This window comes from Lissotriton helveticus, chromosome 9 (genome assembly GCF_964261635.1).
Source record: "Lissotriton helveticus chromosome 9, aLisHel1.1, whole genome shotgun sequence".
Taxonomy (NCBI): domain Eukaryota; kingdom Metazoa; phylum Chordata; class Amphibia; order Caudata; family Salamandridae; genus Lissotriton; species Lissotriton helveticus.
In genome coordinates this window covers 738,952,196-738,970,234 of record NC_136070.1, presented here as the reverse complement: position 1 = coordinate 738,970,234, position 18,039 = coordinate 738,952,196, and the positions used below count along the sequence as shown (strand labels likewise).

Sequence of the window (18,039 nt, the reverse complement as noted above, 5' to 3'; positions counted from 1 at the left end):
AGTGCATGACGTCTACCATCTCCCTGTATGAAAACACATATTGTGCTTGTGGGAGATGTAGTCCATATATCCTGGATGGATGCACTCTCAAATTACTGCTCGTTCCAAGGCTCTACCATGAGCCCCAAACATCACTCCTGTCCTCATCCATCACGCAGCTCCACATACGAGACTCCTTGGATAGCGAGTCTCGTGGCCCCCGTTTCTTCGGGATGGTGCAACCCAGCGGCAGGACCGCCGCTAATGTATTACGCTCCATGGGGTTGTCCAAGTAGCGGGTAGCACCTGAGCCTGCGTGCGCCTTCCCCAAAGCGTTAGTTGGTATGGGCAGTTGCGTGTTTGAAATAGGCCCGACGCGTTTCAGAAATTTATTTTCCTCATCAGGGGCCAGCAGTAAAGTGCATGACGTCTACCATCTCCCTGTATGAAAACACATATTGTGCTTGTGGGAGATGTAGTCCATATATCCTGGATGGATGCACTCTCAAATTACTGCTCGTTCCAAGGCTCTACCATGAGCCCCAAACATCACTCCTGTCCTCATCCATCACGCAGCTCCACATACGAGACTCCTTGGATAGCGAGTCTCGTGGCCCCCGTTTCTTCGGGGTGGTGCAACCCAGCGGCAGGACCGCCGCTAATGTATTACGCTCCATGGGGTTGTCCAAGTAGCGGGTAGCACCCGAGCCTGCGTGCGCCTTCCCCAAAGCGTTAGTTGGTATGGGCAGTTGCGTGTTTGAAATAGGCCCGACGCGTTTCGGATTTTTTTTTTCCTCATCAGGGGCCAGCAGTAAAGTGCATGACGTCTACCATCTCCCTGTATGAAAACACATATTGTGCTTGTGGGAGATGTAGTCCATATATCCTGGATGGATGCACTCACAAATTACTGCTCGTTCCAAGGCTCTACCATGAGCCCCAAACATCACTCCTGTCCTCATCCATCACGCAGCTCCACATACGAGACTCCTTGGATAGCGAGTCTCGTGGCCCCAGTTTCTTCGGGGTGGTGCAACCCAGCGGCAGGACCGCCGCTAATGTATTACGCTCCATGGGGTTGTCCAAGTAGCGGGTAGCACCCGAGCCTGCGTGCGCCTTCCCCAAAGCGTTAGTTGGTATGGGCAGTTGCGTGTTTGAAATAGGCCCGACGCGTTTTGGAAATTTATTTTCCTCATCAGGGGCCAGCAGTAAAGTGCATGACGTCTACCATCTCCCTGTATGAAAACACATATTGTGCTTGTGGGAGATGTAGTCCATATATCCTGGATGGATGCACTCTCAAATTACTGCTCGTTCCAAGGCTCTACCATGAGCCCCAAACATCACTCCTGTCCTCATCCATCACGCAGCTCCACATACGAGACTCCTTGGATAGCGAGTCTCGTGGCCCCCGTTTCTTCGGGGTGGTGCAACCCAGCGGCAGGACCGCCGCTAATGTATTACGCTCCATCGGGTTGTCCAAGTAGCGTGTAGCACCCGAGCCTGCGTGCGCCTTCCCCAAAGCGTTAGTTGGTATGGGCAGTTGCGTGTTTGAAATAGGCCCGACGCGTTTCGGAAATTTATTTTCTTCATCAGGGGCCAGCAGTAAAGTGCATGACGTCTACCATCTCCCTGTATGAAAACACATATTGTGCTTGTGGGAGATGTAGTACGTATATCCTGGATGGATGCACTCTCAAATTACTGCTCGTTCCAAGGCTCTACCATGAGCCCCAAACATCACTCCTGTCCTCATCCATCACGCAGCTCCACATACGAGACTCCTTGGATAGCGAGTCTCGTGGCCCCCGTTTCTTCGGGGTGGTGCAACCCAGCGGCAGGACCACCGCTAATGTATTACGCTCCATGGGGTTGTCCAAGTAGCGGGTAGCACCCGAGCCTGCGTGCGCCTTCCCCAAAGCGTTAGTTGGTATGGGCAGTTGCGTGTTTGAAATAGGCCCGACGCGTTTCGGAAATTTATTTTCCTCATCAGGGGCCAGCAGTAAAGTGCATGACGTCTACCATCTCCCTGTATGAAAACACATATTGTGCTTGTGGGAGATGTAGTCCATATATCCTGGATGGATGCACTCTCAAATTACTGCTCGTTCCAAGGCTCTACCATGAGCCCCAAACATCACTCCTGTCCTCATCCATCACGCAGCTCTACATACGAGACTCCTTGGATAGCGAGTCTCGTGGCCCCCGTTTCTTCGGGGTGGTGCAACCCAGCGGCAGGACCGCCGCTAATGTATTACGCTCCATGGGGTTGTCCAAGTAGCGGGTAGCACCCGAGCCTGCGTGCGCCTTCCCCAAAGTGTTAGTTGGTATGGGCAGTTGCGTGTTTGAAATAGGCCCGACGCGTTTCGGAAATTTATTTTCCTCATCAGGGGCCAGCAGTAAAGTGCATGACGTCTACCATCTCCCTGTATGAAAACACATATTGTGCTTGTGGGAGATGTAGTCCATATATCCTGGATGGATGCACTCTCAAATTACTGCTCGTTCCAAGGCTCTACCATGAGCCCCAAACATCACTCCTGTCCTCATCCATCACGCAGCTCCACATACGAGACTCCTTGGATAGCGAGTCTCGTGGCCCCCGTTTCTTCGGGGTGGTGCAACCCAGCGGCAGGACCGCCGCTAATGTATTACGCTCCATGGGGTTGTCCAAGTAGCGGGTAGCACCCGAGCCTGCGTGCGCCTTCCCCAAAGTGTTAGTTGGTATGGGCAGTTGCGTGTTTGAAATAGGCCCGACGCGTTTCGGAAATTTATTTTCCTCATCAGGGGCCAGCAGTAAAGTGCATGACGTCTACCATCTCCCTGTATGAAAACACATATTGTGCTTGTGGGAGATGTAGTCCATATATCCTGGATGGATGCACTCTCAAATTACTGCTCGTTCCAAGGCTCTACCATGAGCCCCAAACATCACTCCTGTCCTCATCCATCACGCAGCTCCACATACGAGACTCCTTGGATAGCGAGTCTCGTGGCCCCCGTTTCTTCGGGGTGGTGCAACCCAGCGGCAGGACCGCCGCTAATGTATTACGCTCCATGGGGTTGTCCAAGTAGCGGGTAGCACCCGAGCCTGCGTGCGCCTTCCCCAATGCGTTAGTTGGTATGGGCAGTTGCGTGTTTGAAATAGGCCCGACGCGTTTCGGGAATTTATTTTCCTCATCAGGGGCCAGCAGTAAAGTGCATGACGTCTACCATCTCCCTGTATGAAAACACATATTGTGCTTGTGGGAGATGTAGTACATATATCCTGGATGGATGCACTCTCAAATTACTGCTCGTTCCAAGGCTCTACCATGAGCCCCAAACATCACTCCTGTCCTCATCCATCACGCAGCTCCACATACGAGACTCCTTGGATAGCGAGTCTCGTGGCCCCCGTTTCTTCGGGGTGGTGCAACCCAGCGGCAGGACCGCCGCTAATGTATGTGTATTAAGCCCAGGGACCTGTTGGCCTATTTTTGTTTAGATAGTGTGCCACCCCTTCCACGAGGTGGAGACCGCTTACAAAAAGTGCGGCGACTTGAGTCATGCTATATTATAGATCTACAGAGCAAGAGTCCTTCTGGGCTTAATACACATGAAGAATTAGCAGTCCATTTGGGATACTAACATTTTACATGGGAATAGACTGCTTATGTATTTTGGGTTGCTGTATAGAATTTGCTCCGTTTTCATTTTTATATACTTTTTTGCTTTATGAACTCAAAAGATTTTTAAGAATACATTGTATTTCTTCACATGAATTATTATGGCTTTAGCCCATCTGTGGGCGAAATTAACTATTAGGGTTTATGCCCATCCAGGGCTCTATATAAAATATAGACATTTTGATTTTCATTAAGAAATGTTGATTATCATTGTGAATGATTTACATTATGAATAGGTGAAACTGTATAATCACACTTTTTCTACTCCTTTTAGAACTTACATGATCATTGAAATGTATTCTTTTTTCGTTTTTCATGTTAGAATTGCACTTTCCAATATGGCGATATTTTAGCCATCGGTTAGTCCTTTCTTTATGTTCATGCCATAATCATTGTGACGGAAGCTATGTGATTTAAAAACAATGGCGGCGCGTTCTCACTTGCAATTGACAAAGGCTCATCGCCGAAACGCGTCTTGTCCGTGCAGGTTTGCCAAATAAAGGATTGTTGGCTTTATACCCCCCTGTGAGTGCTGTTCTGATTCGCAGTAACATGTGAGAAGATTGTGGCAGCAGGAATATATATATATATATATATATATATATATATATATATATATATATATATATATTACCTACTGGCGGTCGCCAGTAGGTATATATAGTTAGGATTTTTTCTCTATGGGTTTTTTGAAAATTCTATGTCTAATAACTTTGGCGTTTGTGGACGGAATTGGCTGAAATTTTCAGGAAAATGGCACATTTTGTTTCTGAGCAGCCCTTGAAAATTTGGGGGGGTTCGTCAAGGGGGGGCCGAGAAAAAAGGGGGGTCCCAAAACGCGTTTTTCCCATGTTAATTTCCATAGGGCGGTTGGCCTCACTTTTAGCCCGAACGGCTGAATGGATTTGCACGAAACTTGGCAAAATTGTAGGGACTGGTAGCCCGATGTGCCTTTTGTAGGTCTCAATATATGTGTTCCAGTGGATTTTGAGAAATTAACGTTTAAAAAAAGATATATATCTGTAACAGCGGACCGGGCAGCGCTCTGGTTCGCGGACTTTTCGCGCAACGGAGCTTTGTGAAGCGAAGCTGATTGGTTCTCCGGCGTCTGTCAACATTCCAAACAGTTCGTAGCGGCCGCCATCTTGTCTCTCGGTAGGATCGAGAGACAAGAGGAGGCCAAAGCGAAGGGGCAAATGACCATAAGGGGGCATAGTACATTGTCGCTCACCCCCTAGGTTTGATGTGGAGGTTTTAAAAGGGCCCCGCGGGGCAAAAAAAAATAAAAATAATAATAATCGAACAGCTGAATGGATTTGCACGAAACTTGGCAAAATTGTAGGGACTGGTAGCCCGATGTGCCTTTGCTAGATCTCAATATATGTGCTCCAGTGGATTTTGAGAAATTAACGTTCAAAAAAAGGTATATATCTGTAACAGCGCACCGCTTCGCGTACTTTTCGCGTTACGGAGCTTTGCGAAGCGAAGCTGATTGGCTCTCCGGTGTCTGTAAACATTCCAAACAGTCCGTAGCGGCCGCCATCTTGTCTCTCGGTAGGATCGAACAGCTGAATGGATTTGCACGAAACTTGGCAAAATTGTAGGGACTGGTAGCCCGATGTGCCTTTGCTAGGTCTCAATATATGTGCTTCAGTGCATTTTGAGAAATTAACGTTCAGAAACAAGATATATATCTGTAACAGCGCTCCGCTTCGCGGAGATAAAATTATATGTGTATTACCTAGCTGTTGCTAACACCAGTTAGCGACGGCTCGTAGAAGATAGCGACCATCTTGGGCCCCACTTTGCATGTGAGTGATATTTATCACTAATGACATGCAAAGTGGGCATGCCAAGATGTTAGCGACTGGAAACAGTCGCTAACATCGCTATCTCCTATTATCAACTTTTGGAAATATTCGAGATAAGGGCGAATATCTCTAAAAGCTACCACCTGCCCTGAGCAGTTCTTAGCCATGTTATCCAATGGGAGGTGGATAACATGGCTAAGAGCATTAGCTCGGTAATGCATGAATATCGCTGAGTTTTCAGCGATATTAATGCATTGCGGTCGTTTTTTATCGTATTTCCGATAAACCTTGATAATAGCAAGGTTTATCTGCGATAATTTCTGACGGTAAAAAAATCGTTGCTAAGCATCGTTAGGGATAAATATCGCTTAACTTTGGTAATATGCCCCAACGTCTGTTAACGTTCGATTCGAAGGAAATCAGGAAGTGTTGAAAAACATTGTCTGCGCCATCTTGTCTTTTTTCAAATGCCACACTTTTGTCGTGCACGGCAGCCATTTTAGATGCCTTGACCAGACCCACTCTGTGCACGCTGTCGATCCTTAGCATGGCTCCCCACCCTCGCAAGCATCTCCCCCAGGCAGTGGTCACCCCCGCTCTCTGTCTTATGCATGGGTAATAAACCTCCCCCATCTGCGCTGCTGTTCCCTGAGAATCACACCCTGTGCCCGCCCGACACCTCCCTTTCGCCCTATTCACTACCGCACCCTCTGACACTCCTTTTCCTCTGTGTCCGATTGTCCAGGCTGGTCCTAGGGTATCAGCTAGCCCTGCAGATGTAGTTTATGGCCACAGCTGTAAAGAATCACCCCTCTTCAAAGGAGTTATAGTAGATCAAGGCCCACACTCGATGAGATCCGTCACAGCAGAAGCGTTGCTATTATCTGAAAACCATCCTGTATTGTGATTGGGGAGGGGACCGAGCCTGAAGCGGAAGATTCCAGGGATGACTCTTTGTACATCAAAGTTTTTACAATTATGTGTCACATTAAATATATATAGCACTCCGACATAGTAGTAAGATTATAAAACTTTAATAATTTATAAATATATACAAGAAAACAAAAATAGTAATAACATATAAACATTTTTAGGGAAAAACAACGAAGTAGCGGTCGGCTGTGCGAATAGTCCCAACGCAGCACAACGTCCAGATTTCCGGTGTGGGGCGTCGCGGGGGTGGGTCATCAGTAGCAAACTGTTGTGCGAATAGTTCCAAGGCAGCAGAAAGCGCCGAAATCTAGATGACACGAAAGTGATGTCTAGTAAGTTGCCACCCAGCAAATAACGGCATGGGGCGTCGCGGGGGGTGGGTCATCAGTAGCAAACTGTTGCGCGAATAGTTCCAAGGCAGCAGAACGATGGCACCAAGGTGAAGTCCAGTAAGTTGCCGCACTGGTTTTGGTATCCTACAATGCTGCTCCGAATAACGGCGTGGAGCGCCCCGGGGGAGGCGGCGTAAACGGGCCTCTCCAGGTGGAGTCTCGTCTGTTGTAGTGGGGCGCCCCTTTACCGTTTCAGTTGCCATTCCGTCCATTTTTGGTCCACTGTGTCAAAAGCCGCAATTCAGCTGAGTTGCGCCCACTCTTGCGGTGCAGCGATAGGCGGCTGTCACAGGACTCTCAAAATGGCGGCAGGCTGTTTCCTTTTTGGGCCTGGTCCACTGAAATGGCCCTGGGACACCTTGGAAATCGGACGCTTGTCTGCTAGGTCTTGGAACTCATTCTCGAAAGCGTCCCCTCCGCCTTGAGAATTCATCAAAAGTTTTGGGGGCTCCGACTCCTGCAGGCTTCTGGTGGGGAGCGGCTGCCATGATTGCTCGCGGAATGACCACGACTGAGCTACGAGATGGTGGTGCTTTCATGCTGACGCCAGCTTCAGTCTGAAACATCCAGAAACAAGGTGGGGCTTTCATCGTTTGGGGAAAAAAAAAAGTTTTCATCCTATGAAAAGTGTTGTTGTTAGGTCACATGATCAAGCCTTCCATCATTAGGAAACCAAAAGTAAAATGAACCAATGAAAAGTTTTATAAACAAGTCACATGACCTGTTATGCAGCATAGGGTGTAAAATTAGGAGAAAATACGTTGGCACGTGAGGCGGCGTCAGTAGCGGACCGATGTGCGAATAGGCCGAAGGCAACACAACGCGCCAAGATCCGGATGGCACCGAGGTGGTGTCCAGCAAGTTGCAGCACTGGTGTGGCCATCCTACAATGCTGAAAGTCGGCGTGGGGCGCCCCGTTGGCTTGTGAGTTTGCGTCAGTAGCGGACCGATGTGCGAATAGGCCGAAGGCAGCACAACGCGCCAAGATCCGGATGGCACCGAGGTGGTGTCATAGTTGAGAGTTCTGAGCAGCGGTTGTAACACTGTCTGAAGCTTATTTGCAGCTGCTGCAGCTTCACTACGCGTCAAGATCCGGATGGCACCGAGGTGGTGTCTAGTAAGGTGCACTGGTGTGGCCATCCTACAATGCTGAAAGTCGGCGTGGGGCGCCCCGTTGGCCTGTGAGTTTGCGTCAGTAGCGGACCGATGTGCGAATAGGCCGAAGGCAGCACAACGCACCAAGATCCGGATGGCACCGAGGTGGTGTCTAGTAAGTTGCCGCACTGGTGTGGCTATCCAACAATGCTGAAAGTCGGCGTGGGGCGCCCCGTTGGCCTGTGAGTTTGCGTCAGTAGCGGACCGATGTGCGAATAGGCCGAAGGCAGCACAACGCGCCAAGATCTGGATGGCACCGAGGTGGTGTCTAGTAAGTTGCCGCACTGGTGTGGCCATCCTACAATGCTGAAAGTCGGCGTGGGGCGCCCCGTTGGCCTGTGAGTTTGCGTCAGTAGCGGACCGATGTGCGAATAGGCCGAAGGCAGCACAACGCGCCAAGATCCGGATGGCACCGAGGTGGTGTCTAGTAAGTTGCCGCACTGGTGTGGCCATCCTACAATGCTGAAAGTCGGCGTGGGGCGCCCCGTTGGCCTGTGAGATGGCGTCAGTAGCGGACCGATGTGCGAATGGGGCCAAAGGCAGCGCAACAATATTTTCTGATTTGAAGACACCACAAGGCGCTGAGATGCCAAGATCCGGATGGCACCGAGGTGGTGTCTAGCAAGTTGTGGCACTGGTGTGGCCATCGTACAATGGTAAAAGTCGGCGTGGGGCGCCCTGTTGGCCTGTGAGATGGTGTCAGTAGCGGACTGATGTGTGAATGGGGCCAAAGGCAGCGCAACAATATTTTCTACTATATTTTCGGAGTAGAAGACACCACAAGGCGCTGAGATGCCAAGATCCGGATGGCACCGAGGTGATGTGTAAGTTGCGGACCGATGTGCGAATGGGGCCAAAGGCAGCTCAACAATATTTTCTGAAGAGAATACACCACAAGGCGCTGAGATGCCAAGATCCGGATGGCACCGAGGTGATGTCTAAGTTGCGGACCGATGTGCGAATGGGGCCAAAGGTAGCGTAACAAGATTTTCTGTATGGAAGATACCACTAGGCGTTGAGATGCCAAGATTCGGATGGCACCGAGGTGATGTCTAGCAAGTTGTGCCACTGGTGTGGCCATCGTACAATGGTAAAAGTCGGCGTGGGGCGCCCTATTGGCCTGTGAGATGGTGTCAGTAGCGGACTGATGTGCGAATGGGGCCAAAGGCAGCGCAACAATATTTTCTGACTGACACCACAAGGCGCTGAGATGCCAAGATCCGGATGGCATCGAGGTGATGTCTAAGTTGCGGACTGATGTGCGAATGGGGCCAAAGGCAGCGTAACAATGTTTTCTGTATGGAAGATACCACTAGGCGTTGAGATGCCAAGATTCGGATGGCACCGAGGTGATGTCTAGCAAGTTGGTGTGGTCATCCTACAATGCTGAAACTCGGCGTGGGTCACCCCATTAGCCTGTGAGATGGCGTCAGTAGCGGACCGATGTGCGAATAGGCCGAAGGCAGCACAACGCGCCAAGATCCGGATGTCACCGTGGTGGTTTCATAGTTGAGAGGCACTTCATCTGCAGTGGGGCGCCGAGATCCGGATGGCACCGAGGTGATGTCTAGCAAGTTGCTGTACTGGTGTGGTCATCCTACAATGCTGAAATGTAGTGGGGCGCCCCTTTACCGTTTCAGTTGCCATTCAGCTGAGTTTCGGCCGCTCTTGATGCTACAGCGACAGGCGGCTGCAAGAGGACTCTCAAAATGGCGGCCTGTTCTTTGGATTTGGGCCTGGTCCACTAAAATGGCCCTGGGACACCTTAGAACTCGGACGCTCGATTTTTTTTTCCTTTCCTGTACATGCAAAAAAAGGTAAATGCCCGGTATGTTACACGCTTCATCTGCCACGATGAACTCTCCAGAGGAACCGAAAAAAAATATAGTTGTGGTAACTATACCATGCATCGTCATATGGAGAGGTGGCACCAATTAATTATAGTGCTGCATAAAAGAGAGATTTGGAGGAGAACCCCTGACCTGCTAGTACATTCATCAAAGAAGTGGCACTGAGAGCTTCAGAGGCAAGGGAAACGGTCCCAAATATTTAGAAGAACTTTGGAAAGATTAAAATGACATGTTTAGATTGTGGTAAATTAATTTCATGTGGGCAGATGAGTGTTACTCTAATAAATACAGCATATGAACATCATCATAGTCGATGGTTGGTAGAGACATTTTGACTATATCCTGGACCTGCCCGTCCTCGCCCAAAATGGCGCCGGAATAAATGGGACTCGTAACTCCTTGTTGTGTACTGGTTGCAGAACCTTGAAATCACGAGATACGTATGCAGTTTTGAAGCACATGGCGGGCGGGGACGAGAATTGATTGAATATTTCGACATCCCTATTGATATTAAGTTCTGATGTGTTATTGATTACTGTACTGTTGAAAATTCGAATTAACGTCACCCATGGTACTTGCCCGCAAATGTATATCTAGATAATTTTATTGTAACTGGCCCTGTCGTATTTTAATTATAAAATGTACGTCCACCTATTCCGTAACTGTTAGACACCTTAGTTTTTGCAACCTAATGGCCCGCCCGTTACGTTCCTCTACAGTGTAAATGTCTATTCATCATATACGATTACAGTTTGCTCCGTGGCAGGCCCACGTGGTTATAGGCTCGTATTTGTATAATGAAATTTTCACAATAAAGGTTTTTAAAAGAAAACATGGTAGTAGTGTATACATTGGTAAAGTTTTTAATAATAGTCACTGTTTTAGAATCATTAAAAGGCAAGTGAAATAAAGCAGACCAATTACATGAAGGGTCAAAGGTATAATACGAAGGAACGCAGTAAAGATAAATGGTCAAGGGCTGTTGTGTTTTCTATTCCTGCAACATAAAGTGATCGATAAGAATCTCATATTCAGGCGTATCGGCGACTAAGACAGCAGGTCGACCCTCTTTTGCTCAACGGCTCCGTCATGGGACGAAGAAACGCTCTTTTTCTCGAAAAAAGAATATATTTTACTTGCAGGACAGTTGTAAAATTTCCGGGAAAGTACATTAGCCTGGAACATTATAACATATATTTAAGAGAAAATAATGTTCGGAAGTAATTAAAAGCGTAATTTTTAGGTGATATGACCAAGGCTTTCATCATTAGAATAAGAAAAGTAAAATGAACCAATGAAAAGTTTTATTAACAAGTCACATGACTTGTTATGCTTACGTTACGCGCTGCGCGCCCCGGATGACTTCCGGATGCGCTAACGCGGCGCGTCATATGACGCATTACGCGACAACGCAGGTCCAGAATATAGTCAAAATGTCTCCACCAACCAGCGGTCGAAACACAACCCCTTTCAGCAGGCTAAATGGTTCTGTTAAATGACAACAGAAGGGACAGGCAACAAGAACCATCAGTCAAAGAGGGGAGGGCTAGTTCTTCTCTACCGGGTTACATTGGGGCGCTACCGGAACTGATCGAATTGGTAGTCTACAGTGTTTCTGGATGTTTCAGACCGAAGCTGGGGTTAGCATGAGAGCAGCACCATTTCGTAGCTCCGTTGTGGCCATTCCGCAACCAATCATGGCAGCCGCTCTTTATCGTTATTTTGGGCGGGGTGGGTGGCGGAGCCGAGCTGTTTTGCAGCCATCATTGTGTGGAGTTCAGTTCATCTCACTAGTTTTGTATTTGTCATGAGGGGTTGTTCCTAATGTTTCTATTTTAGCGAGGTCAAAAAGAGATCCCATTAGTGGCCTACTGATTTTGCTCAATTCCTTTTCTTTTTTTTTACACGATTTTTCGTTATCTGCAAAGACTAAACAGAGTATTGCGACTCTGTGTTTGTTTGTAAATAGAGAATGAACCAAAGAGAACTAATTCTAAAACAGTAAATACTTGGATAACAATCAATCAAATGGAGAGAGAAGCAGGCACGACGGATTACAACGGGGGCAAAGGCCTGCGTTAACTACCTTTCACTATCTGCAAAGTAGTACTCCTAATAGAAATGAGGGGGGGGGCACCATTCAAAGCAGATCAGTGTGCATAAACACGAAAATGTTTTCACTTACCACGTACTTGACATTCGACAGCTTATGATATTTGCTATTAAAAAACCATTGAAATTCACTGAAAAAACCATAGGTTATAGACCATATATAGTTAGGAATTAGCATTTACAAAACCTTGAAAATTCACTGAAAAAACCATAGGTTATAGACCATATATAGTTAGGAATTAGCATTTAAAAAACCTTATTTTACTCACACAAAACCATTGAAATTCCATATATAGTTAGTTGCACTAACTATATATCGCGCACCCGCAATCCACTGCTGATCATGTCACATATTACATCATTCATGACATGGTCAGTGACATCACTGATGACATCACTGATGACATCTCAAATGACATCACTGATGACATCACTGATGACATCTCATTTGACATCAATGACCACATCACTGATGATATCATTCATGTGACAATACAATGCATCTCCTCACATTTTAATATAACCTCTGTTTCACCCAGTGTTAAATACAGAGTATAATTTTTGAAACCATTGACACACCAATACTAGTTACTACATACGTACTCACTGATTCCTACGTCTACACACACATTCACTCATTCACCCATACAATCATTCATACATACAATCACTCATCTTTACAACACTATCATATGCACTCATACACCTATACAGACACTCACACTCTACTTCAGTGAATATATATATAGACAGATAAATAGATAGATAGATAGTGGCAAAAGGCTTTGAAGCTTTTCTAGCTCGGCATGGACAGCACTTTGTCAATCCTATGCCTAATAACTCTGCTAGAAAAACAGACATTAGAGGTGATGGACAGAGTTAGAATGTCGCAGGTTTTGTAGATGCACCCCAACAAGAGCAGCTGTCCACCTGAACTGGGGAACTTCAGTTCCTATCCCTGTTTTGCATACATATCTGTCACCACTGGGTAGTAGTAGTTAGGTCTGTGTTTCCATAGGAAAATATTGTTTTATTTTGCTTTTAACTTTGGTACTGTTTGAGGAATCTTCAAGAAACTTTCCCCAAATCTTTTTTGTCCATCTCAGTTTCTTCCTGGAAAGTTTTGGAGTGATCCATCACGGGGGGCGGGGGGGGGGGCAAAGATAATGGAGGATCCTTATACCCAATTTCCTCATGTATTTTCAATAGATTTTTTCAGGCACAGCTATGGCAAAATCTGCTGAACGGGATAACACCACCTTTGGTAGGAAGCTAAACATTGGTCCAGAAAGTGTCCTATTTTGTGATTTGTTTAGTAGTTTTTAAAATATTACGGTACAAAGATCTTGTACATTTTTATATCTGTACGGTTGGGTTCAAGGGACTCTTGCAAGCGTCCCTGACAGACAATTAAAAAAATTAGAGCAGTCTGATTGGCCCATGTTTTTTTACCTCTTAAGACGATTCACTCCCACAGGAGACACTCCTGTAATAGAAAGTTCTCAGATTGTCTCCCTGCAACAGGAAGCTGAATGTTGCGGGCAGACATTCCAGGACTCAGGACTTAGTCTCCTGTCCTGAGTTAGCTTTCAAAACAATATGTAAGGAGGTAGAGTAGGGATACCCTGCCCCTCAGGCCCACTGGGAGGGCATAATCATTTTTACAAAGTGTCACATTCTGGCTGCAATAAAAAAAAGGAAATGGGGGCCGCAGGCCCAAGTTCAAACATACGAGAGGTGGTGCGCAGCCTTACTTTCTAGGTGATTTACGGCCTCAGTGTCCCCATCCCACAGGACCAATTTGTCAGAAAATGGGGGGGGGGGCACGTGCCTTCTTCCCTGAGCTTGTAAAGGCCCCAGGGAACTCAATGCCCCAGGGCCAAAATGTAATTTAATAGAGTAGGAGGGCACACCCCCCTTTCTGCAAGCCAGCAATGAGCCCCAAAAACCCATCCCTCCAGGCCAATATTTAAGTAAACTGAAGGTGGCGCATAGCCCCTTTCCCAAGCCTTTAAAGGCCCCAAGGTCCCCATCCCTGAAGCCAACTCTTACACTGTGTCCCTAGGAGCCCACCTCTGGGACACAGTAGTTTCCCTGACTTCAGTAACGTGGATGAGAAAAGGCAGTGTGGTCCCACCCAGTGGCAGCTTTGAAAATGCTACTGCCAGGTTTGAGCAGAATTTTGTTTCTCAGTCAGTGCTCTTGCACTCATGGAAACTCAGATCGCTTCTGCCTGTGAAACAGAAAAAGAAGGCTTGGGAAGGGATGAGGTTACTGGGGAACATAGTGGCCTGGGAAGGGCGGCTGTGGATCCACTCCGCTTAATAAAATATGGATGCGTGGAGTAGGGTCCCCGGGGCCCATAGTGCCTCTGGGAGGATGGCTGTGCATCCCCACCCTTCCAAATGTATTTTTGGCCAAGGGAGATGGGATCCCGGGGGCTGTAAATGCATAGAGAGGGGGACTGCGTGCTCCCCTCCCCTTTTAAATAAAGGCCTAGGGATGGGGTCCCAAGAGGGTCAGGGAAGGGGGAGGATACCTGCCCCCTTGAAAAAATAAGACGGGCCCAGAGGAAGGGGTGTCAGAGGCCGTAAAGGTTTGGGGATAGTGGCTGTGCTCCTCTTCCCCTTACAAAAAAATATGGCCCCAGAAGGTAGGGTCCCTGGGGCCTGTAGTCCCTCAAGGAGGTAAACTGTGCACCCCCTCCTGCTAACAAAATAAAATACCCCTTGAGATAGGCGCCTGCAAAGGCTCAGGGAAAGGGACTGAATGCCCCTTCCCCCATAAAAAATACAACCCCAGAGGATGGGCTTCCCAGGGGTTTGCAAAGGCTTGGGGAGTGGGCTGTGCTCCCCTACCCTTTCTTTGACAAATGTCTCCAGGATGGTGTCTATCTTAGTGCTGCCAGACCCTGTTGCCAACCTCATGGTCCGCACATCCAAAGGCTGTGCACGGCCGGGGATTGGCTGCCCACTAGGGTTAGAGTGGCGAGTTATAGTTAGTGTTTTCTGGTTAGTGAATTGAAAAGTGTGCTTCACCAGGTGCGCTGCTTATAATAATTTGAAGGTGGTGGATGAATTGTAAATGAAAGCTATAACTATAACCTTGGAATGTTTAGGTTTTTGTAGTTTAAGTTTGGTTTGTATAGCAAATAATTGTTTTTTCTAACTATAGCTAAGCCTTAAATATAGTTTTAGTTTTGTATTCAGTAAATTTCAATGTTTTTAAACATGTTAATAGAAAAGTGACATTGAAATAGTAGAGTTAAGTGTCTTCAAGTACAGTGGTATGTGTAGTGTATACAGTACAGTGAAGGAGAGTGCTGTAAAGTCTATTGTCGAGTGGAGCATTGTAGAGTGGACAAGACTAGAGTAGAGTGTAGTGGCATATGGTACAGTGCAGTAAAGTGCTATTGAGTGTTGTGGCATGGTGTCTCATATAGTGGAGTCAAGTATCATAGAGCAGAGCCGTGAGTTGCACAGTAGATTGGCATGCCAAAAAGTGGAGCCGGGCGTCGTAGACTGTAATAGAGTGGAGCTGAGTATTTTAGAGTGGAGTAGCGTAAAAAAGAGTGTCCTAGTGTGGAGTATCATTGAGTGGAATGACGTAGCATACAGTGGAGGGGAGTGTCATAGAGTGGAGTGCTGTGTCGTGGAGTGCTGTATCATAGAGAAGAGTGGAGTGGAATGTCATTGAATGTCTCATAGTGTAGTACAGTGGCATATAGTGGATGGGCATAGAGTGGAGATGAGTGTTATGGAGTGGTTTTTACTGTACTACAGTGTTGTAGAGTTGCATACAGTGGTGCACAGCGTTGAACAGTGCAGTGGCACAGAGTGGGATAAAGTGTGGGAGAGTGAAATATAGCACAGTGTAGTACACTGGAGTGATGTAGCATACTGTCAAGTAAAGTGTCATATATTGGATTACCCTGTTGTACAGAAGAGTGTCGTGGCTAATGTACAGTATTAGAAAGTTTTGTAGACAATAGTAGAATAGAGTGGCATTCAGTCTAGGTGAGTTTTGTAAACTGTAGTGATGTACAGTACAGTACGGTGTTGTAGCGTGTGGAAAAGTTGATTGGCATACAGTGCTATAGAGTACAATGGCATAAAGTAGCAAAGAGTGAAGTGGAGTACAGTGGAGTACAGTTGAGTACTGTGTCATAGAGTAAACCATAACAATATCGTAAGGTTGGCTATGGTATGGAGGGAACTGTGGAAAATGAATGGCAAAACGGAAAGGGGATTAGTAAAATGGATCGGGTTAGCACAGAATGTGAGAACTAAGGGGTAGGAGACGATCGGGTTCAGTGGCTGGTAGATAATACTTAAAAGGGTTTTGTGATGAGGAACATGTTAAGCCCCCTCTGATGGATGGTAAATCCAGTTGATGTCTCAAGTGAGTTACTAGTGAGTTCCACAAGCTCGATGCCGCTCCAAAGAGAATTTGTTCTCTGCTTGTCTTATTTTGAACAAGAGTGATTGTGCTTCTGGAGTCTGTAGTGCCACTCTAGTACATCATAAGGTTTTCCTTTTAGTTGGGTCTTCTCCTTATCCAGTAACCTCTGTTAGCGTTGGGGATAGTGTGTTGCCATTCAACATGTGTCTTTTATCTTCTGTTGGATTTGATTACTTCAAAGCCTTTCACATGAACCAATGAGTTTTCTCGCGTGACGGGAATATTTTCCAATTGTTTTGATTTAGTTCTTACAGTGAGGATAGTCCAGGAGATAGGCACGGACATTGCAATGTCTCTATCCACACTCCCACTGCCCAGTCATCCATTTATGTACTGGCCTTTCGTATAACCATTTATCTATGCACACACTCACTCCAACCATTCACCCAATCACTCACTCTTCACTCCACACACACACACCCATTTAATGTCTCTATAAATTCACTCACATTTATTTCACACTACTTCCACACTCACTGCCCATTTGTCCTCCATCCATTCATGCACTTATCTATTAATCTTACAATGTATTTATAAACTCTCTCATCCATCCAAATGCCTAGCCATGCCCATACTCTTCCATCTGTGCATTTAATCACTTGCACATTCACTACTACTGCCCATACACGGCCCTTCTAGAGTACTTCTCTATATCCTGGTTCAGCAACACCACATTCCCCTTACTTTCATACACTGCCCTTGCTCATTTACCAAGCCACATACTCATCTATTCATTGCGCTTATCCATTCATGTGCTTTCTCTTCCATCTGTGCATCAAATAATTTCCATTCATCAAACCATTCATCAGTGTACTCTTTGCATCTTTCTGTTCATCCCATGATGGAATCATCCTCGCATTAATTTACTCACACACGCAATCAATAAAGAAATACTTTCCCATATAGGCCAAACCAATGGATTTTGACATTGCTCATTTATACATTCAGTCATCTTCTTGTCAGCTATCCTCAGGTGAAATGCGAGGCCCTGTAAAATGCAGGGCCTGGGTAAATTAGCACACGCTGCCAACCCTATTTTATGTTGATTATACGTACCTTTCATCATCCATAATCATAAGATGCAATTTCTCTCTATCTGTTACACTAAAAACAAACTCACTTCCAAGTTTATATGATCCTCTAGTAGCTTCCCGTTGATCAGGGCCACTCGTTTTAGATTCCGCAAGGCAACCTCTGGCTTATTGTTCATGAGCAGCCAACGTGCCGATTCGGGCAACCACCTGCGGCAAAGAGAGAGGGGAGCTTAGTTTTTTTGTTTCTTTCACAATGAGTTAATGACCAACATTGAATTACAGATGAAACAATTGCTATAGGAGGAGGCTACTAGCACACCAGGCCAGCGCACGGCTGCGTGAAGAATTAGCCAAGGCTTTATTAGTTGGAGCTAAGCAGATCCCAAAGGCAGATATTGTCAGTCCTGTAATCAAGTAACGTTATTTTGCTATTCAAAGGTGCTGCAGAGGGGTCATTTCCGATATAGGCTCACATGATTATAGTAGGCCATCTGCCTCTGTTGCAGCGCCTGCCAGACGTCTTTTTTAGCTGGCTTTTCTTTTTCGGGCCACTAGTTTAATTGACTCATTTTAAAGTAATGCGCCCCAGTCACATAAAAGCAGCAGATGTAGCCTGTCAACAACCTATCCCAGCTGGCCTGAAG

General features: G+C 46.6%; 1 protein-coding gene across 1 annotated transcript in view; it reads right to left on the bottom strand.

Annotated features, from left to right (window-relative positions):
* LOC144783270 (uncharacterized) overlaps positions 1-18,039 on the bottom strand; it is a 1,224,061-nt gene that overhangs the window by 477,520 nt on the left and 728,502 nt on the right. Inside the window, exon 6 of the mRNA XM_078662335.1 lies at positions 17,482-17,602. Coding sequence (XP_078518461.1) covers positions 17,482-17,602 — 121 coding nt within the window. The remainder of the gene's footprint in view (positions 1-17,481; positions 17,603-18,039) is intronic.